The following is a 22,953-nucleotide window of genomic DNA, read 5'->3' as shown; positions in this document are numbered from 1 at the left end:
ACACCCAAAATATTACAATACTTATGAGAAAAATATATAAAATTAAATAAAGGAATAACCCAAAAAGAGAAATAAGTAATATAATGGTACTATTTTAGCTCCAAATATGCAAACAAACAAAAAAAGAAAAGTGCAAATGACTGTAATGAGTGAAGGCTCTGGAGGGAATGTAAAAGCTATCCCCACTAATAATCCATTCCTGCCAGGTGTTCGCCATCAGTTTAATCACGTGACGGTCCCTTATATTTCCGTGTGGTTGAAGAGGTCGATTGCCACCATATTGTTTTGTTGTTGCTGTTTTTTCATGGCAAGCGAAATTTGGGGAGACTACCTGTCCCCGGGGTAGGGGCCTGCTGTGCTCTTCCTAAAATATTCTTTATAGAAAACCAAGATGGTGGCGTTCGAACTCTTACTTATCAACGTCAAGCCTGAGGGGGGTGTGGTGTAGGCTACCCACTGTGAACTTGATTACGAGGTCTGTCCCCAATCCTGGGTAGGGATTTCAATTGTTCACGATGTCCCAGGATAGGGAATATGACATGGTCGCCATCTTGAAGGACCAAGAGTGTCTCAATGGGCCATCTGCCATCTTGTAAATATCCAGAAGTTACTGGGAGTTGGTGAGGTCTTTGTCCAGAAACCGATGGAAATCATGTCAGCTAGAAGTCACAATAAGAGATTAAGTGAATCTATTTTTGCATCCTTCCATACAGGCCATGCATTCTGTCAGTCTATACTTATGCATATTGATAGGAAATAGCTTTGGCTTCGTATATTTTTGGTGTCAATGATTTTCTCCATGCATTATATATTCAGGAGTTTTCTTTGCCCCAGCGTGGGAAGATATTTTTTACCAACCATGTTGTCCCGAGGTGGGGATTTTGGCATTTTTTGTCAGAAAATGTCAAAATCCCTACCCTTGAGTTAACAGGTTGCTGTAATTCATGTGACGCAAGTGGTGGGAAAGAAATGGAGCCTCTACTCATTGCGGTCAGTTTAATGAATTGTTCTTTACCCCCTCCCACATACCCAGCACCCCACCAATCAAAATTTCTTTTCATATTCCGAGCTGCTACCATGGCCTGTTTATTTTTATTTGTTTATCTTTCATTTATTTATTTATTTATTTGTTTATTTATTTATTTATTTTTTTTTTACTTTGTTATCTGTTATTAGTTATTCCTTTATTTAATTTTATATTTTTTTTTCATAACTATTACAATAATTTTTTTTTGATGTTCCGGAATGTTCTGGGATGTTCTGTGTTCCTGGTTTTATCGACGGCCTTTGAGAACTTCTTTTATGCGAAAAAGTGAGTAGTGCCTTCCATAACTGTAAGACATATTAAGAAGAAAGCGATTAAAGCGCGCATAATTGGCGTGCGAATGGTGAAGTATCTAATTACTGGTATCCAATTGCGACTTGTTGAAATCGGATACCTGTTATTAGACACCCACATCATCGTGTGCCCATTACATGACAAATAGGTGAAAGGAGAACCAATCACGATCAAGAATTTTGTTACAGATATGATGATGATGATTACTTATTTATTTTCGTATGTTTATTATAATTGTATCTATAACAAATTTCTCGATCATGATTGGTTTTCCCTGCGCCTATTTGTCATGCAATCACGTGGATGTCCTTACAGGTATCCAATTTGAACTTTTTGTAATTGGAATTTGTTAATTGGATACATACGCCATTTGCATTTCGATTGCGCTTGCTTCAATGGCTTCATTCTCAATTTTTCCTACGAGTTTTAAAACTTGAAGAAAATCCAAATTCGACCCCGCATTTCACGCTCGTCCGATTTTGAAATTACTCACACGATTTAACTCCCTGAATTGTACTCCGCTTGGTCCAATTACCATTACTTATAATCCATCAAATATTTTTGCTCGCGCGCGATTGGTCTAAACGCGTCACATGACCGAATATTTCCCAACTAAAACTGGAGAATATCCGATATTATTAATTCTCAACCTCGGATAATGCAATTATAGCTTTCTGATTGGTTCACTAGATCTCGGTTACCAGCCATTATACCTGCGTTTGACCTTATATGGAAATGAATGCGGCAAATGTCGTTCAGCATAAAATTTTTCCCAGGAAGCCAAGTTTCGTCGACAGAAAAAAAAAAAATGGATGAAAAAAGCAGATTTGGTGAGCTATCCACGGAAGAAATACAAGAAATCATGGACAAGGCTGTCCCAGAAACGACAAAAAAAGCCACAAAGTTCGGGATGAGGTTATTTAACGGTACGTACCCGTTAATTTTCAATTAAAAGTTGCAAAATTTCAAATACGACCGTCGAGATTTTACGCATTCATGAAGGTTACGTAACAACAACAACAATATTTACCTTAATGTTACAGAATGGCTTGCTAGTCCTGGTGGCACCACATTTGCAAAACCAATACAAGAAATGTCAAAAGAAGAGCTGAACGTTTGTTTGAAGTGCTTTTACACGTCAGCGAGGAAGAAAGATGGCACATACAGTTATAAGAGTTCATCCACGAAATCCATAAGAGCCGCCATTGATCGTTTTCTTCGCTCGCCGCCACACAACAAACCGTTTTCCATAATCTCTGACCCCGCTTTCACTGAGACAAATAAAGTTTTGGACGCTTTCGTGAAAGACCTAAGGAAAACGGGTAAAATAGCTGGCGTCGTTCACAAAAAAGCAATCTCGAAAGAGCAGGTGAAGAAACTATTTGAGAGCGGCGAACTCGGCCCAGCCGACAGTTTGAATCCTGCCCAGTTACAGAGGACGGCTTGGTTCTACCTCGGCCTCTTTTTTGGAAGACGGGGACGTGAAAACCAGCGACAGTTGACACCCGCAATGCTTTCTCTACGAAAAACTCCACAAGGGGTTGAATACTACGAACTGAACAGAAGTCAGCCCGGTTCCTTGCCGGCTACAAAAAATCACCAGGGAGGCCTTCGCAGATGCTGAGGATGAATCGGATGCGAAGATATTTCCGTCCCGGCATCTGAAAGATGTCCAGTGAAAACGCTCAAGAACTACTTGGGTCATCTCAATCCAACGTCAGATGCTCTGTTTCAGAGACCAAGAGATGGTCAAAGCAAGAAGTTCAATCCCGCAGCCGACAAAATCTGGTTTTGCAGCGCACCTCTTGGTACAACTACGCTCGACAACATGATGAAAGAGATGTCAAAGCGAGCAGGTATAGAACCACATCTCACAAACCACTGCCTGAGAGCTACATCTGTCACAGTGCTTTCCGACCATAATTGGGGAGACGAGGCGCATCAAGTCCATAACGGGACACAAGTCTGACCAGGCAGTTTTGTCCTACAACGAGCGGCCTTCGATGGAACAACAACACAAGATGTCACTCGCTCTCAGTGATTTCATTGGAAATGCGTCTTCTGGTAGTGCCACTTCAGTGCAGGGGAAGGAAAACGAAATCCAGCAGCAGAGCAGACCAATCCCAGGGGAATTTCCCCATCAAGAGTCCGGGAGAGCAGTTCTTGTCGAAAATAATTTTTCCACCAGTTCAACCTCCGTTTCACGGCATGGCGATCAGAGAAGCTTTCCCCAGTATTTTTACAACTGTAGTGTAAATGTCCACAATTATTACTCTTCGCGATGAGTTTGAACTTTGAACACTTGAGGACACTGCAGTAAGGTTTTTACCAGTACAAAACAGACCGTGAAGTTTGGATTACTGTAAATTCAGTTCAACGGTAATTTGCTTCGCTTTTGATTTTTCATTCAACTGTTCGCACGGCGGTGCACTTGTCATGTGATCATGAGATCATGTAATTTTGGCGCCCGGAAGTCACCTCACTTTCCGGTCGTTTCTTAAACTTAAATAAAAATTTAGCAAAACCGAAGGTTGAGAATTTAATAACACAATTATTCCATTCGCGCTTGTTGGATATGAGATTGGTTATAGCCAACTCATATCCAACGCGCGCTCATGGAATAATTGTTAAATATTCCCCAATTTTCAAAACTGCGCGCGTTGGGAAAAAGATTTGAAGACTAATAACAGAAGAAGAATAAGCTCACGGTTTTCCTCGAGCTACGCTCTCGGAAAACTGTTTGCTTCTCGGAACAGATAATGTCCGCGGACAAATAACCTAATATATTTTCGCACCAAATGGAGGCTATTGTTTATTTATTCTGTATATTAAGTAGATATGTTGATACCATATGTGTGTGTATTTTTCTATTACATGTGATATTTAAATTAGCATTATTTTATTATTCTGATGTTAAAGTTAACATGATAACTGTATATAGCGGTAGTTTCTGCTGACTCAATAAATGTAAATGTAATCGCGTAAACATAAAGTCATGAGAAGGATGTTGTCTTTATGATTGCAGAATGAACATGTTCACATAAATGTGACATGTTAGCAAGATAACAACATTAACACATCAACAGAAGGAAAAAAACTGATCTTTTTCCTCATGTTGCTATACCTAAAAATATTCTTGATCACCCAAGCTAAAAGCTCTTAGACAAGAGCGAAGAGCTTGCTTTGATGTGACTTGTTGGTCAGAGAAGGTTGCAGTCATATTTGTTACTCATAATTTTTATGTTCAGATGCAATGTACTAAGCTTTTGGCAAAATTATGCAAAACCAGGGGAAAGTGGTCCTAACAACAGTAGTTTTAAAATGTTAATTATAAATTTACGACACTTGGCAAAATGCTATACGATACCTATGTACATTGACATCTTTGTTAATATGTCGAATGTGTTTTCCAGAAACATTAGGAACTTAGCAGTAGAGAAGTTGAGCACTGAGGACTTTGCAGTCACAACTGAAGACATGTAAGTAAAATAATTAACAATCGTGATCTGAAATGACTTGTAGATTTGGATTTAAAAAGATATAAAACAAGATATATATTACTGCACAGTATTAATTGCTATGAAAATGAAAGTTGTACACATTTGTGAGGGTTTCTAAACATGCTGCAGTTGAAGCATTGCAGGTGAGTATTCTTGTGTAAGACATATGCAACTGCTCTCTGAGAGTGCCTCCTCCCGTCCAGGTGTAAAATGTGTAATCGGAAACCAAAGAAAACCTATCGCAAATGCTTGTGGAACACAATGTGCCTGGAAAAGGGTAGCCCTAGTGGAGGGTGAGGGGAGGCAGGTGCCTGGGGCAGACTCCCATAGTAAAAGAACGGGGGTGCTTGTTGTACCTTTTCGGGTTTAAAAACGCGGTTTTGTTACCTCTTAGGGTGTTCACCCTCGACAGGTCAACGGCTGATGCTTTTGCGCTGCCTTTCAGGGTATTGAGCCGAAAAGAAATGACCGGAGATAATTAATGTGTTGTTTTAGAATTGGTACCTCTTGGGTGTGAAAAAAACATTTCAAGCTACACCCACAAAGCAGGATCTTGGCACTTCTTAGGGGTTCTTTTTAAAATTTCTGACGCGCACCCTTGTCCTGTTTATGTGGGAGTCCTCTCCGGGGGCAGGTGACATACCAGTCTAGACAGCTTTATTCAACGAGAAGCCGGGTTCTCTCCCAGGGTCCAAACTACTACTCTTTTATCTTGTATATACCACTTTTGACAGAAAAAGGTAACCCTCTGTTAATAGCAAATCGTATCCTTTTCATAGATGTGTACAGTAGCAACTCTGCATTTCTTTTCTATAAGCTTGGACTGAGTTACATATACATGTAACCCTACTAGCTAGTGAGAAATATCCTTGCCAATAACAAATAAACCAACAGCCTGAGGGAAGTATTGAAAATGCAGGAAAATAATATTATTGGAAAGTCTACTGTAAGAAAAGTACATTTGTATGTACAACATATTTTAAAAGGGCCTTTAAAAAAAATCTGAATGGTTGCCAGATGACTGCTAGAGTGTGGTGGCGGCATGGACTTTGTATATAATGTAAATAGCTGTGGCATAGCTACAATACAAAACAAAAATGTACTACTAACATCAATTGACCATTGTCTTCACTATTTTGTAGAACAATTTTCAACTCTGGCTTGGTTTATATCGATGCCTTAGCTTTTCACAACTTGACAAGTTTAAAGACATTGTAAGTATTAGTACTTGTAAGTGCAAGTTCCATATTATACTCAATGCAAGTTTAAAATGTAGGGCATACTAAGAGTAAAATGATTATTAATAATTATGATAATAAAGGAAGGCCAAGTGTTTGTTGCAGTTAATCAAAGCATTTTCTGTATATGTAGCTGAGTCCTCTTGAGAAAACTCCACCAAAAAGTTCAAAAATCTAGTCTAAACAGGATTAACAAACGTGTCTTTGGATGAGAACTATACATTGTGTCACTCCTACGTATAAATTTTAATATTCGCTCCACAGAAATTTGGCCAAAAATGCACTGACTGACTTTCCAGATATTTCAAAGAATGTTGCACTTGAAGAGCTGTAAGTAACTTCATCGTTTGGTAATGTCTAGTATTATTCTCGTGTAAGTGTACATGATGACCCAGTCTTATCACCACCCTCATTTTTCTTTTTTTTTTTCCTTGAAGCATCAGTATTCCTTATTTTCCCAAAAATGCAAATGTTCTAGTTTGTAATCAATGTTAAGGAAATTTTCTGATCCTCCTGTTGTAAAAAAAATCACAAAGAAAAGGTTTTTAGGTTTCCAAGAATATAGGGAATAATAGGTTTAAATTTGTATCTCCCATCAGTTCAGCAATGAAGTCTGTAGCTCTTTTAAAACTCTGCCAATAATTATGTCATCCGTGCATGAACCAAAGTTGGAGGGTATCACAAGTATATTTCAGGGTGCTTTCGTGAATTCAAACCTTTTAACTTATATTGTCTGCCAACCAATGACGGGAAGTAAATTCAGTTTAACAATAAATTGTTTTCTTTTGCATGTACAAGGTGTCAGAAGACGAAATTTGTTGAGACTAATTCATGAATGGTCTGCCTAGCGGTCTGTGTTCCAAAATTTGGAATACTGAGGCAATCAATTAATACTTATGGAACAGTTAAGCTGTCTTAGTAAAGTAGTAATATGAGTTGGGACTATGAATGGAATTCTCCCAGTTTAATATGCTAGTTAGTAAATTAATATAAACTGACTGGAAGAATTGTGAGTTACTGATCAGTTTAGAAAAGGCAAAGTTGTAAACCATGGAAGAAAACATTCGGGGAAATGTTTAGCACGAAATGGCATAATGATGAAATGGCACCAGGGTGAGCGTATTATAGCACTCAGGCTAGCCGAAAGGTCACTGACTTGACAGTAGTTAGCTTTCAATAATTGTAAGGGTAGGGTTAACCGTTATAGACCCCCATAACCCACAATGAGTGCCATTTTGTCATTTTGCGATTTCATGTTTAAAACACCGCCAAATTTTTGTTACATGTATACTTAGTCAAGCTATGTTTACACATGGACCTATTGTGTATCTCCCATTCAGTGACTTGTATGCAAATAAAATCCGACTGTTTATCCACAACTTCACCAACTTGCCGAAGGCCTTGGTTAGAATGTGAGTCCAATTTCTTTCAATTGTTGATTCCTTTGTTGCTAAGTATACTGCTGACTTAATTAATTTTCATGATTATATTAATTTCCTTAAATTGATACTAAAATATAACGTACCTGAGGGCTGGTTAAAAAGAATTCTGAAGTAAATTTCAGAAGCTGTAAGTTTTCTTGTGTTCCACATACATGTATGTACATGTGTTTGACCTTCCTAGAAATTTGCTGAAAAATTAACAGCTAGTTGATCAGTAATTCATCTTTAAAAAGTATGCTATTGAATGAGCAGCGAATTATCCTACTTAATTGGTGCATAAATGTGTTGTTAATAGATGCAGCTTGCACATGCACCAAACCGTGAAACAATCCCTTCAGATGAAACCACTTAGTCAATGGTCCTAAGTCACAGGACTCCAATGCACTACAGCCACTCAAATTAACTTAAAGACAGTACTGAATTAAATTGCACCTTACATGTGTGCCAACTCGGTACCATGGAACAGCTGAAAATAAACTTAAAGTTAAGTAGAGGATAATACAAGGGTGAGCGTAGATATGGAATTTTTCTTGGAGTGTCCAACTTGATATCTCATGAGTGAGCGCAGCTCACTCATGAGATATAAAGTTGAATACGAGAAGAGAAATTCCATATCTACAAGCAGCCATGAATTATTTTGTTTATTATATAAACATACTAATGAGGACTTTTTGACGATTTTCCAGAGATTTTCGTGCACTTTCCGAAGATTTCCGAAGATTCTTAAGACTCCTCGGAAGGTCAGACAAATGTTTCCGAAGATTTTCCAAAAATTTCCGGCGATTACCAAAGATTCCCGAAGATTCCCGAAGATAACCGAAGATTTCCGAGGAAGAACCGATGATGTTTCGATCATACAGCAACACATCTAAGTACCTTTTGAGGGATTATGTAACCATAGCAATGGCGATCATTTACTTTGAAAATAACATGTTATTTTCATGTGTGAAATAACATGTTATTTTCACGAGTGAAGATATCATGTTTACACGCGAAAGCTCACCTGGTATTTCACTGGTGTTTATATAATAAATAATTTTATTATCTGCAGTATTCTGATTGAGAATGAGATTGACTGGATTCCAAATGAATGGTTTGATTTACCCAACCTAGAATACATGTAAGTATGAATAATGTAAGATGAACTCAAGGCTAGATCCATGTAGCTCTCCTTTGGTAAGACCAATGCATCTTTACCAACTTGTGTATTTAAACACTCAAATACTTTCAAGGGTACATCCCTACCTAGGAGGGGTTCATGAATCTGGCTCCAGCTTTCATGCTATTTCAGAATACAGTGGAGTCATTTAACATAACATTACTTTCATCCATTCCAACCTAACTGAATTCAGCAGTACTGTCTGAAAGTGAAGCATTTCATTGGCAGATTAATGGATGGAAGCAGGGCAAGTCGTCCCATGGGTTAAGTCAACTTTGAAAATGTGCCCCATATTTGCACTTTGGAGCACTTTTAAACAACTATGTTTAATTAACTTGATCAACAGAACATACAGTTTTACCCCATACTGGGCATGTCCTGGAGTGTATATGCGTGGCACTCAAGCTGAAAATAGTAAAATTTGGGCCAGCATTTAGTACAAATCTGATTTTTGAAACCTGAAGATCTGTGTTGAAGATGCTTAGCGTGTACTCAAAATGTCACATAAATGGACCTTTTTAACAACTTCACGAAATAGCAACAATTTTTCGCATTTTTCAAAGAAACAAAAAACAACCATCATAGTTTGAATTATTTATCACGCGGAATTTAGAAAATCTACAAAGTTTTAAAAGAATCCATTGCAAACTCATAAAAATATGGGACCCCAAACTAACATGCAAAAGTATTCCACAGGGTATTCATTGTTCCACTGGCATACATCTCTTTGTAAAAAATGGCAAGTTAGGGTTCCCATTCCCATATATTTTTGATTTTGCAATGGATTCTAACCAAATACTTCGATAAATTGAGTGGCGCGGTATATTTTTTGTTTGAAAGGAAAAATTGGAAAAGCCTGACATCGGTAAAAAGGTCCGTTGTTTTGTACTTTGTTGTTGTGTTACTTTGTTACAGAGCCCTTAGCAGGAACAAATTAAAGAAGTTTCCTGGAGGATCTTTCAAAAATTGCCAGTCACTACGATATCTGTGAGTACAGTATGTAATACTTCTTTTAATACTGATTCGGCCATAAGTTAGCAGTTTCTCTAGTTAGTGTTAAGTAGCTCTTAATGTTTTGTATCAGTCATTGCAACAGAAATGTATTTTTTCGTCACTGATTAAGGATATACATGTATTAATTGCTGGTACTAGCCAATTGAAAGTAAGATATTAAATACAGCTAGTTCTAAAAGATGATTTTGAGTTGACGTAAATGACAATTAAGCTTTTAGCTTGCCATGGGTAAGTGTTGTGCCAATAATTCATATGGGTTAAATACATGTACCTATGTTATCTCTACAGCATCTAGGGATGACGTAGGTACATCACCTTCAACTCCACCTAATAACCCACAGACCATCTCTAGAGTCCTTACACTTTTAAACTCCTGTAAGAAGCAGTTGGCTTTGAAGAGTGAAACTATTAAAAGAGCCTGAGACCACAATTAGAAAAAACTAGTGATATAAAAAAAAGTCTTTGGTGGAACTTGACCATTTCTAGCTGTTGTTTGAAAGAAACAATCCAACAAGATAACAAGTAATGATAACTGATAAAAAGTTTTCTTGCTTGTGGTTGGCAGGTCTGTGGATCAGAATGAGATTTACAGCCTCACTGTTCCTAACATGAGACCTTTCTTTGGAAATGACTCGCAGCTTGTTCACTTGTGAGTTTTCTTTTTTCTTGTTCAGTGGTATACTAAGTGCAGGTGCAGCTGTATAAAGCAACTACAGAGTAGACTCAAGGGTTTATTTCCTGAAACTGAGTGAACAGTGATATTCATAAACTATAGCATTGCTGATTAATGCTTTATCATCATCTTTATCATCTTTGATGTCACTGTCGTCATCATCATTATCATCATCATCAACAACAACAACATCCTCATCATCATTGTCAACAACAACAGTACAAACTGCATTTTAAAGTGTCGGTATACATGCAAAAAGATTCCTAACTAAAGCACTGTCCTCTTATAAGTGAAATTTATATATTTATATTTTATTTTATATTTTAGGAATGTAAGCAACAACCAAATCTCAACTATATCTACTGGAGCATTCTCCAACTTAATCCATCTTCAAGTTCTGTAAGTATATCAGCAAAGCAATTTCTTCTTTATTCAGTATAATTACTTTTCATGCTTTTTCTGTTACTTAATGCACAGTTCCACTTCTTAGCTACTTACCATGGTTTCCAGGTATGATTAATGGCAAAGCGTCAATACCAAATTCCTGACCAACGGGTCATCAATATTCGCATCCATCACGCTTAGAAATTTTCCGTTGCCTGTATTGCCAGGTAGCGGATTCGTCATATCGATCTTGTTTTTTGACCTGCAATCTCTCATTTATCTGGAATTTAGAGTCATCAATTTTCAAGATTAGTCACTAATGAAGTAATGGTACAAATTTAGTCAGTTTAACATGGTGGTACTTGCATTAAGATGATTCCGCAGAACAGTTGAGCAATAATGTCAAAAATTAAGTTACCAAAAAAACCTCATGGCATGGTATTGTTTTGAATACAGTTAAGAAAAACTTATCACGACTTGAGATCTCAAGCTGATCCCGCGAGAGAATATTTAATTTGAAGTTATTCATATTTAACTTAAAACAGACGTTTCACTGTGGGTAAAAACACAATAGCACACGCTTTAAGCATTCTTAAGAGGTTTGACATTAACTATCTCGAGAATGCTGGAGTATTTAATCGCGGGGTCACTTAGAAAAATGAAATATTAAAAGTGAGTTGTTTGAGACATTACTCCAAACGTTACCTTGCTATGAGTAGATTTTTAGTAAATAATTTTTGCATTTATTGCTCGAACTTTGAGCGGAATCTGTCTTAAGTATCTGTATACCCCAAAATTGACCATTTTTTAAATAAATTGCTTTTCGCTTTTTAAGATAGATCTTATTACGATCTTTATTTAAAAACAATTCTATGAAAAACGATTGATTCTATCCAAAGTTACAAACGAAAAACGTTTTTTGCATTAATTTTCTCTAATTGATAGCTGTCAACGGGTTGTCATGAGAAGTGCTTCCAGTAAAAGCTGCGTGACAAATTGCCGCATTTCCCGCTGGAGGCAACGAACTCTGTTATTAAAGTCAAATGGGCCTTAACTTAGTCGATCAACGCGTCATTATTTTCACACGTTTTTTGTGTAATTATCTCATTAAACGGGAAGAACCCCCCAAAGTATATTCTCCTTCGTATCTCGAAATGAAAATTTCAGTGAGTGAAACGCACAGTTTGAGTTCGTTTCCAACGAGTGTTCAACGTTTTTCGCTGAAATTTGGAGAGGACGTTGGCCGATAATCAGGAAAAAACCCCGTTTCGGGGAATTTAGTGAAAATAATGTGTGCTTTATCAAAACTCAAAGTTTAACTGCGTGTCAAAAACAAACCAGACAAGTAATCAAAATTCCCTGACACAATTTTTTGGAGGAGGCCTTTTTAGAGAAAGATGTCAAGAAGACAGCGACCTTGATCACGTCGTCCCGCCCAAATCCGACCGGAAACGAACTTGATTAGTGAACCGCTGTACTTTGGGAAATAGGACGCTATACTCGGAAAACCTTAACTTTTTTTAATTTTAATGAATATACCCTCGTACTGTACTCGTACTTTAGTGGGGTTTGTGTGAAACGTCCGACCGTAAAGCAGCGCGAACGAATTATGGTCATTTGGGGTATACTGATACCTTAAGCATAATATTGATGAAGCCAATTATGTTGCTTAAGATGAAAATTGGCACAGGGATTTCTCTTCCGGACCAGGTTATGATCATATTGCATCAAATGTGTTCATTATTTTTAGTAGATGGCGAGTTAACAGAAGTGTTCTGTCTAAGAACAAAAGTGGTGTATGGAAACTGGAAGTAGAAACTAAAAATTCACGATGAACTTGCAATTTGTTGGAAATTAATGGAGAATTTCTTTATGACTTTGCAGCGAATGTTGTCTATCATCCTGATGAGAAATCCTGTTTACTTAGTGTTAACAAATAGGCAATTTTAATTTATACTTTTTCTTCTTCTTCTTCTTTATCCAGTGAGTTACACATGAATCATTTGAAAACCATCGGTGCTTATGTGTTTTATGAAATACCAGAGCTGTTACATCTGTAAGTGTATCTCTTTGTAGTCACTTCTTAGTACACTTTTGAAAGTTTCTTTGGACTGGGTTCAATTGGTTGTGAACTCCTCATGTAGTAGAACTTTTCAACAATTTGGCATGCTATCAATCAAAATTTGTAAATAAATAAAAATGGGTGTCGCCAGGCGTGCTTTTGAGGTATTAGCTCTTAAAGCCAATTTTAAGGGTGTTTTAACAGACTGTACTGTTTGCTATGGTAAGCTGTTAATAATGCCGAGAAAATGATAACTTGCGACCAGACAACCGTTGTTGGGAAATACTCCAAGAAATAGTATGATTGCAGGTTAATAAAATGACCAAACTTGTTCACCAATTATTGGGGGCATGTTTGATTCCGTCACTATAGCATCAACTGATTAAAAGTGGTGCTATTCATCCATCAACGTAAAAGTGCTTGAAAGTTTTGGAAACTGTTACCAACTTCCTTCTTTAGTCGTATGAACCCAAGCCAATCGGAAATGGATCTGAAACTAAATCAAAGCATGCACTCCCCTTCCCCATACAGTCAAAATTGATACTCTCAGTCAAATTGTGCAGCATCACAACCTTGTTGTCCTGAATTTTTTAAATTACATTACATAGTTACTTGGATTGTTTGCACCTACAGTATTTGACAGCAGTAGTTTGTCTGTAATTTTAGGTTATATAACTTGATTTCTGTAGGGATCTCCGAGGGAACCATTTGCAAATCATTACAGCAGAATCGTTCAGTAGTCCATTTCAAAATCTTCCAAAGCTGAAAGTGTTGTAAGTAGAATTAAAACATGACTGATGGAGTTTTAATGTTAATATCTTCCTTGCTTTGATCTTTGTTACAGTTGTTTATTTCCACAGTATGAGTTGTCGACTATTCTCCAATTATTGGTTTATGAGAGTCTAATGGTACTCTATTGAAAGAAAAGAAAACCGTCACACGTGAAATCAGTCATCTCAGATGATTTAATTTGTCATTTTGTTATCACTGTCTGTGCAGTGGTTAGTTCATGGTAGCAGTGCTCAAAAAAGGTGCCATCCAGTTGTCTAGGACAAGAAGATTTTCCTGCTGGGCAAGTAACGTTTTATTCTCACTTGCTCTCACTGAGGGGGTAGGCAAGTTGACTGTCAGCTAAATCAGAACAAAGGTAAACTAATACTCGCCCAGGTCAAGCAAAATTTGAGAGCTGCTTGTCCTATGGGTTAGGTGGACCTGAAAAAAAAGTCAAGCACTGGGTAGGGTTGTTCAGGAGTAATTCTGCTATGTTTCCTTTTAGAATTTTAATGCAACAACAAAGTCCCTACCAGACAACATATGTGATGCACAATGCCTTCAAAAACCTGCCTGCGTTGAAAGACCTGTAAGTATACCAGCAGGGAAAAAATACATTCCTGCCGTTTTATTAACATCGTGAAGAATACAGCCATGGTGGTTTCACTACTAACAGTTTGATGGTGTAGAATGTTCTTTCCACCCACAAGCAAAATTAACTGGCCATTGTAGATATAGAGACGATTCATAGAGAGGGGAGCAACAGTGATACAATTCTGTTTGTATGAGTCACCTAAAATATTTTGAACTGGCAATCTTGATTCTACATGTACATGTGTTTGTGTCATCTACAAGTTTTTAAATTGCAATTGTATCCTCTTAATGTTTTTGTTTTTTTTTCAGATGGTTGAATGACAATCTGTTGACAAATTTCCCTCATCCAGCTTTATCACAGTCATCTTCACCATTGCCATCTCTTTTATACCTGTGAGTGCTTGCCCTAACTACTGTATGTTTTACTAGTCAGAAAGTCTATCCATGTATTTGAGTTTCTTCGATACTTTCTCAAGAATCTTCGCTTGCCTCTCTGGCAAGTGAGTGAAGGAATCAACTGGCCTGATTGCAAAATCCATTAGCCCTGGGCTATTGGATGTGGCTTTGCCCACTGAATAGATAAGTGACATTAGACACTGAAAGGATCTGGTGAAAATGACACAATGCAGACCTTAATATCTCTTCTTTGATATACCGTGTGGCAACAAATTTTTGCGGGAGTTTATTTTTGCGAATCAAAGACTTTTTGTATTTTGCGGGAACTAATCTTTTGCGATTGTAAAGGTCTGGTTTTTTTTTGTTTTTGTTTTTGTTTTGTTTTTTTTGCCGGATATTAATTTTGCGATTTTCAGGAAGTCGCATTTAATTGAAATTAAAACATTTTTGCGTTTTTAGATTATACTCCTGACCATGCAATTGACAAGTAAAGCAACGTGTAGACATATAAAATACAGCAATCCAGTAACTGTTGTCACTCTATCACAATAACATTGTGCTATTGTTTCTACTTACATATTTGTATGAATAATTTATAATTTATCCAGTAGTGTAGAGTACCTTATGTCATTTACATCTTACAAGGTAATGACATTTGTATTTTTTATGCTGGTAATCTGTTGCTTTTTTCAGGCATTTAGAAAATAATGCTATTACTTCGTTGTCAAGTTTCACCAGCTCAGAGTTCTCACCTTTACTTGAAGATCTTCACGCGTAAGTCATTTTATATTTATGATACATGTAAAACTTGAAGTAACCTCAGTATGTAGTAACAAATGAAAAGTATCAACTGTTAAAATATTATTTATCAGTTTTAAAACTGTTAATATTTTAACATTTCTTTTGGATTATTGGATTTGAGTTATAATGGATTCCACACTAGTTGTTTAGTGATAAGAGAACAAAGATGGTGCATTTTAAGCTCGGTAATGAAATGTGAAAGGGGAACTGATCAACATGACACGAGCGACACGAGTCATGTTGATCAGTTCACTTTTTAGTTGTTTAGTGTACGGTAAACTGCTCATATCTTCTTTAGGTGGAATTAATGGTAGGTAACAACTACAAAATACACTGCTCTACACCTATGTCTCACTCTTATGTTATTACAAGAATCTTTTGTTCAGTAGCATTAATTAAGTGTGTTGCACGGTTCCAGTGCACTCATTTAGCACTGTTACTTGTCGAAGCATAATTACTGCTTACTGCTTAATATGTATCTTTTTAATTTTCAGCACTCAGCAAAATGTTCATAAACCATTTGAAAGAATCACCGCCTTGCAAAGATTGTAAGACTTTTATTTTCTTGCCAATTGGTAATTTTCAAAACATATGTATGTACACTGTTATTATAGAAATTTAGTTGCTGAGATTGTCGGTACACGTACTTTAATTTAATTTACTCTCTGACTTTACGTGTAAATTCTTTGTTTACAGTGTATGTCACATGTGAGTCAATCTTTCTTTAAAATACACTGTTGACATTCATTTCTTGGCAGATTTCTCCACAATAATGAAATATCAAGCGTTCAAGAGGAGGATCTATGGATGCTTGACAATGTTCAACAGTTGTAAGTTGCACAACTAATGTCATGGTTACACATCTTCACATCTGTTACATTCACACTCAGTAGGAAATTCAGAATTGTTTTACTATAAAGTGATAAATACAGCTTCAACAAAGAGTATACTCTGATTGGCTGATGCACTTCATCAATATGCCTATGGGTAGCATGCTGGCCCACAAAGTTTTTCTCCATGGCAATAACAATAAAGATTTCAAATGCACAATACAGATTGTGCAAGAAACTGTCAGTGGTGGGGGTAAAATCTATAAGTCATATTACCAATGTTTTAAATTTTATTCCTAATAATTTTATCTCACATTTTGTATTACAAGAACATGAGGTATTTTGTCAGCTCGTTTGTTACTATGGCTTGTAGAGAACTTCAGAACTCACTTTCAGTTGTACTTTATGCAAAAGTAACAAGCTGAATGGTAGATGAACTTTCTTGCCATTTCGCCTGCCTGGACACTGCTTGAACTTGCAGAAAGCTTACTGGGAATGTGTTTCATTAAAAAATATTTTTAAGTCTGAGGCTACGATATAGCAGAAATATTTCATATCAGAGCTGTGCATCCATTTGGGAGGTTTGGTTTAGAATTTAAGAAGCCAGCTGGAAGTATAGCATCTCTCATGATCATCAGCTTGTAAATGTTTGATACCATCACTGTAGCGTCAACTGATTAAGAGTGGCACTGTTGGTCCATTAAAACACCAGTGCTGGAAAGTTTTGGAAACTGTTACCAACTTCCCTCTTTAATTTTCAATGGCATTTCTCGTCGTCATGTAGCTACTGTTATTATTTTCAGGTTTGTGGCATTGTTTATGTTGTTTCTTCTTTTGCGCTCGCAGAGGGCGTCAAGCCATTCATGTGAGACCTTGGAAGAGCTGCCACACGACCCAAGCTAGATTGCCTCTTACACTTCTTTCAATCATAGCAAACTTCAGTATGCATTACAACCTGATGGTTGCGCACTGCCCATTTATCGTTTTTTTCAATGCCCATGTAATGGAATTTTTATACAAACCTTATTGAATTATTCCTGGGTACTTCCTATATTACTTAGTATTAGATATGATTAACTGTTTTTTATTGTTTGCAGGTACTTTTCAAACAACCAGCTCACTAATTCCACAGTTCACCCAGAGGCATTTAGGAATATGTCCAGTTTAGTAACACTGTAAGTGGATTTAGCTACTATGCTTAGCAATAGTTACCATTTTTTTCACCGGTTTTGACCTGTCTCCCTTGTTCTGACTCGCAGTATTGTGCCTGTATCAAGAAATAGTAGTGTTGGTTGTCTGTTGCAAGTTTTGCCTTTCGACAAATCAAGCAAGAAGCCAAAGCAAACGTAGTGACTAGTCTAATTGACTTAAGGGAATTTATCGATTTGACTCTCCAAAAAAACAGACAAATATTCACTGTGGAGGGCGAAAAACTGTACTGAAGGGAATTTTCAAGAGCCTGAACTCCCTTTGACACTGAGAACACTTAACTGTTGCATGAATAATGGTTCAATTTATTGGAATTCACTAAGATTACAAAATTATCGATTTCAATCATGCAGGTGTGTATCGAAAATGGTGAAATTTGATGAATTACTTAATACAAAATCACTAATTAACAAGGCAAAACAGAAGAGAAAAGTTTACTTCATTGGTGTGACATTGTCAAGCAGCCCCAAAACGTATTGCAGGGTACACGATTGAGTCGAAGGTTTTGAATTTTAATGTCCACTGCAGTTGTTTGAATAAGCGATGTGATAATTCAAGTCCTTTTATAAAGCATGATAGGAAGCGCAGTGGCATCATGGTTAGTATACTTGTTCCCGGATCGAGCGGTCCGGGTTTGAGCTCTGGCTGGGGATACTGTGTTGTGTTCTTGGGCGAGACACTTTACTCTAACAGTGCCTCTCTCCACCCAGGAGTAGAAATGGGTAACGGCGAATTGTCAGGGAAACCTAACAAATTGCGGGGAGTGACCTGGGATTGACTAGCATCCCAATCAGAGGGAGTAGAAATACTCCTAGCCGCTTCATGATTCAGAAACCGCGATAAGCTTCGGCAGCTATGAACCAGTCGGAACCAAGGCTTCACTTTTTTCTTATAAAGCATGATAGCAAAGCAAACTCACAGCAGTTCTAGATTCATTCTGATACTCATTTTAATGCTTCTGGAAAATAGCAAGGGGAATCCTTAAGGTTAGCGACAAAGGTTCTTATTTTATTGCAGGCATCTGGACTATAACAGGTTTCATTATGTTCCACTCGCCGTGCAAGGGAAAAGCCATTTGCCAGCTGTCACTCAACTGTATGTAATAGATGAGTTACTCTTCGTCTTTTGATTTTATCTAATGAATTGCTATCTTGCCAGACGTTTGAAAACGTTTTTTCCAAAACATAAATTTCACAATTATGCAATATTATGCGCAGGTTGTGAACAATAATTGCAGTTATTAACCACATGTACAGATTTAGAGTTGCAATGGTCTAATGGATTGTACATCAGACTCTGGATCAAGTAGTCCAAGTTTGAGCAATGCACTGCATTCTTCCCTGCATCCCCTGTAATTGCATTGTGTTCTATCAAGGATCCTTTAGGATCTTCATGATGACCTTAACAAGCATCTTAATCAAGATTGTCAAAGCACCTTCTCAAGAGTCGTGGCGATATATTTTTTTGCCAGGTCAAGGTCTTCAAAGATTTTAACCAAGATCCTTAAGGTTTGGTCAAAGTGTTGATCATCGATTTGGCCCAGAGATTTTGCTGGATCGTTGAAGGTTGTGGAAGATCCTTGCTAAGATCGCTACAAGATCTTTCATCACAGATTTTTTTCAAAATCTTTGAAAGTCTTTTAAGGGATTTAGGGGAAGTACAAATAATCATAATGGGGGCACTTTTGTCCAGCCCTGTGTTCAATGATCAGCGTCAAAAATGGGGAAAAGAACACAGGCCATTCAGTTTTGAACAGGCAAGCTATCAGGGCTTAGAATATTTCAAGCTACTACTTATTGTTTAATTGCAAAATGTGTTTTCAGGAATTTGCGCTCTAACTCTCTCACATACATTCTACAAGGAACATTTGCAGCACTGGATACTCTACGCACTCTGTAAGTAACACTCTTGACCACTCTATCCTTAAGAATTCTTATTAGCAGAGAAAGGGAGGGTTGTATGTGTCGACATCTATTTGCATTTTCATCATGATGCTTAACTACTCAGTGAGCAGTTCTACATGGTTTTGACCTTAACTTGCTATCTAAAATAACTTTCCTATGTTTTCAGTCTATGTTTTCCTGAGTATAATTATAAAGTTTTTCTTTTCCTGGTCAATTTGCGAAAGAGTGTCAAATTCTCAACCCCAGGCAAAATGCTAGGTTGCATATCAATCTCTGTGAAAATCAGCTGAGTGCATATAGGAGTATATTACACATTTTATTGAAGATACACTGCTATGGATACAAGTTGTACGTCACTTATACTATGAATGTTGCTGGAATGTAGCATTTTCAGGTTTTACCGTTTTTTCTTCATTTCTTTTCAGTTTTTTTCCTAAATGTATTTCCTTTACATTAATTAAATTAATTTATTTCATTACTTCATTATTTATCTTCTTATCTTGTTCTTATCCTCTCTAGTAGCTGCATGTGTGTATACGACCCAGAAAATGCAAGCTCATAATTTATTGAAACTACTCAGCTCGTTTAGTTTATACTATTCTGAGTGGTTTTTGCCTGATCGAATTAATTTATTCTGTACAATGTAACTTTTTTCTAAGTGGAAGGTTGTTGTTGTTGTTGTCTACATGAACGTTGGATAGCACTACACGCCGGATAAGTCACTATCCAGTGGATAGCATGGTTTATTTGTTAGCACTTATCCACTGGATAGCGATTTACTCGGCAGATAGCGTTATTCAGCCATCGAACAACTAGTAAAATTGCGGCAGTTTGAACAGTGGTTGAACTGCGCAAAATGCATGGTTCACGGTTCATCACAAGCTGCAAATTTTGAAGATTTCAATTTTTCAAATCCTGAGGTTTGTTCCATTATTATCTGACATGTCTTTGGAGAACTGTTTACAAGTTCTTGTGATACAGAGAACATATAGTTTGGGGGTAATTAGCTAGTTGAATTTTGGGCCTTCGAAGGCACAACATTTGTCAGTTGTTCTGTGGAGTAAGGTTTTAGAAATATAACTGAGCTGTGTGTTGTTTCGCTTCTATCTGACAGTTATCTCGACGCAAACGACATCATTGCTATTGAGAATGGAGCTTTTCCTGATGGCATTGAAGAAATGTAAGAACTACCACATTATTTACATAGTGGTAGACTTGTGGACGTTTTGACTACTGCAGTCTCAATAGGCGTGAAATTTGTTTAGACACTGCAGTGTTGAATGCTAGTCTCGAGCATATATACATTATCCCCTTCCCTCTCAAATAATGTCGATGTTTTTGTACATCGAAAACTCTCCAGACTACAGCGCCTGTACAACATTAAATTAGGGCTAAGAGGGGCGGGGTTATGAAACAATTTTCTCTAGGTGCCCAATTACTAGATATCAAAGATCGTTTTCCAGTTGTGCCTTATGGTTTTCACGCCCTTTGCAGAATGTAACCAGTGGTTTACACTTATCCTCCCTTGCTTCCCAAAGAACTTCACTGTTATTAACCTCTCATTAACAGATTTCTAGTCAAAAAGGGATTTCTCAACACCCTAGCTTATATTGAGTTTCATAGACCCTATTCAAAAATGGCTACCAATTTAAATTTTTTTATGCATTTAAATTAGCAAAACAAATCTCGTTTGAGGGTAAAAATTCTTTTGAATTATCTAAAACTACAACTAAATACAACCAGCTTCTGAAAGCGTATACGTGTAATAGATAGTAAGCTCTGTGCAAACTTGCATGTTTTAGGCATTACTGCCGTGGAAGTGCTTGAACATTGCCAGTTTATCATTTCAGTAATTGTTTTTGACTCCCGTTGCATTCCTCTAATGGCTGCTGTTTGAACTAGCTAATACAATTTCAAGTGTGATGCAGAGATGTCAATTATCAGTAAATGAATTTGAGCTCAAAGCTCTTGAGATAATAGTGCTCAGAAGTTTGTCAAAGATGTCTCAAGAAGTTGGAAATGATCTGGCGATTTTCGACGTCATTAACTGATGTGTCTGGTTGTGTTGTATTTTATTGTCTTTACAGCGACATGAGAAACAACAAGTTTAATTTCATACTCGAAAATCAGTTTACAAACTTGACACAGCTGGAATATCTGTAAGTATAGAGTAAAGAATCACAAGTCAACTTCTTTTCATAAGTTAATTATAACTATTTATTGTTACAAAATAGTCCTGTTAAAAAGTGAGAACTTAGCAACTTTAACAAGATCCCCTTGTTCGGCTTGCACACCTTCAAACTTACCCAATCTTTTTTTTCTTGTGAGACTTTCATAAACACTCTTTTAGCAGGTTAAATTAGATGGTAGGCACAGGGTGTAACACGTTTTAATAATGATAGATCGACAGTAAGCTATAATTATGCTGTTTCTGTCTGAAGTAACCAAAGTTTGATTTCTACAGAATGTTATGACAAACTGACAAGGTTGTTTAATGCGGAGTTGGTGAAATGAGAGTGTAGAACCTGCCACTCTTTTTCTTTACCCTCGTTACATGACGCGCAGAATTAATTAATCAATGTAATGCAATTTTTTTTTTATCAGGTATCTTCAAAATAACCTTATCAACGTTGTACCAAACACTGCATTTCATGGACTGAGAAACCTGCGAACCTTGTAAGTTTATGTATTGCTTACATTTGCTTTAACAGTCGTTTTACTGTGGCTCCTAAACAAATGTAAGGCTAGCAAAGCTTGGTTGTATTTTAGCTGTTAGGGGAGCAAGGATGGTGAGATAGATAGAGCACTCGCCTGCCTCCAATCTGACTAGGGTTCAAATTGCTGGACTTGAGTGGGTTGAGTTTGATCTTGGTGCTCACTCTGATCCGCAGTTTCTTCTCCTGGTTCTCCGGTTTTGCTCTCTGAAACCATCACTACAAATTTCAGGTCAAACTGAAAACTTTCCTTTGGGATATGCCACTTAAAATTCCAATCAATTAATAGGCTACTCTCGATATATTAAAATTCAGCTTGATATTGAGGCCTAGATGACACAGTTAAAAGAAAGGAATAAGCATGTCATTCAATTTCCTTTGTTTGTGTCCTCTAGGCTTCCTGCCAAGCTGAATGTTAATACATCGAAAACAGTATAGTAATAACAATAAATAAGAAACATTTTATTTATACTGCAAAAACAAGTTATTTCATTTATGTAAATTGCAGGAATTTGCAAGACAACCAGATTTGCAGAATTTTGAATGTTGTGTTCAAGGATTTAAGTTCACTGACTAATCTGTAAGTGAATTTCCCTATATTTCTTAACTACCATGACTGTGTTGTGTGCTTTTGACCATTAGGAGTAATATTACTACAGGCATTAGAAGAAATGTTAAGAGCAAATTCCCACAAAAATCAAACAAAATCAAATTTCTTCGGCAAGGCTAGAAAACTCAAATTCGCTCGTCTTTTGCATATAGCTAGCCCCTAACAAGAGTGCAAACAGGCTGTAGTTTTTTCCTTTAAATAGTTTTGTCTTTCCGAGAAAAGCGACATTTACGATTTAACTTTCAGACTCAATTTCATGCAATTTAGCGAGTCCCAACTGGGCTGAAAATCGACCATTTTCATTCGATTCGCA

At 37.0% G+C, this 22,953-nt stretch overlaps 1 protein-coding gene and 1 pseudogene across 1 annotated transcript in view; both read left to right on the top strand.

The window, feature by feature from the left end:
- The window catches only part of LOC145501856 (uncharacterized), a 97,695-nt gene that overhangs the window by 10,389 nt on the left and 64,353 nt on the right, over window positions 1-22,953 (top strand). The window contains exons 2-23 of the mRNA XM_081481242.1: window positions 4,753-4,818; window positions 5,982-6,053; window positions 6,342-6,407; window positions 7,418-7,489; window positions 8,571-8,639; window positions 9,594-9,665; window positions 10,258-10,341; window positions 10,693-10,764; window positions 12,734-12,805; window positions 13,501-13,584; window positions 14,088-14,171; window positions 14,486-14,569; window positions 15,266-15,346; window positions 15,868-15,921; window positions 16,132-16,203; window positions 17,301-17,378; window positions 18,430-18,507; window positions 19,236-19,307; window positions 20,431-20,496; window positions 21,404-21,475; window positions 21,921-21,992; window positions 22,539-22,610. Coding sequence (XP_081337368.1) covers window positions 4,753-4,818; window positions 5,982-6,053; window positions 6,342-6,407; window positions 7,418-7,489; window positions 8,571-8,639; window positions 9,594-9,665; window positions 10,258-10,341; window positions 10,693-10,764; window positions 12,734-12,805; window positions 13,501-13,584; window positions 14,088-14,171; window positions 14,486-14,569; window positions 15,266-15,346; window positions 15,868-15,921; window positions 16,132-16,203; window positions 17,301-17,378; window positions 18,430-18,507; window positions 19,236-19,307; window positions 20,431-20,496; window positions 21,404-21,475; window positions 21,921-21,992; window positions 22,539-22,610 — 1,614 coding nt within the window. The remainder of the gene's footprint in view (window positions 1-4,752; window positions 4,819-5,981; window positions 6,054-6,341; window positions 6,408-7,417; window positions 7,490-8,570; window positions 8,640-9,593; window positions 9,666-10,257; window positions 10,342-10,692; window positions 10,765-12,733; window positions 12,806-13,500; window positions 13,585-14,087; window positions 14,172-14,485; window positions 14,570-15,265; window positions 15,347-15,867; window positions 15,922-16,131; window positions 16,204-17,300; window positions 17,379-18,429; window positions 18,508-19,235; window positions 19,308-20,430; window positions 20,497-21,403; window positions 21,476-21,920; window positions 21,993-22,538; window positions 22,611-22,953) is intronic.
- LOC145500125 (uncharacterized) lies at window positions 2,148-3,745 on the top strand (annotated as a pseudogene).

Source organism: Orbicella franksi, chromosome 10, assembly GCF_964199315.1.
Source record: "Orbicella franksi chromosome 10, jaOrbFran1.1, whole genome shotgun sequence".
Classification (NCBI taxonomy): Eukaryota; Metazoa; Cnidaria; class Anthozoa; order Scleractinia; family Merulinidae; genus Orbicella; species Orbicella franksi.
This window is presented reverse-complemented; position numbering and strand designations above follow the sequence as displayed.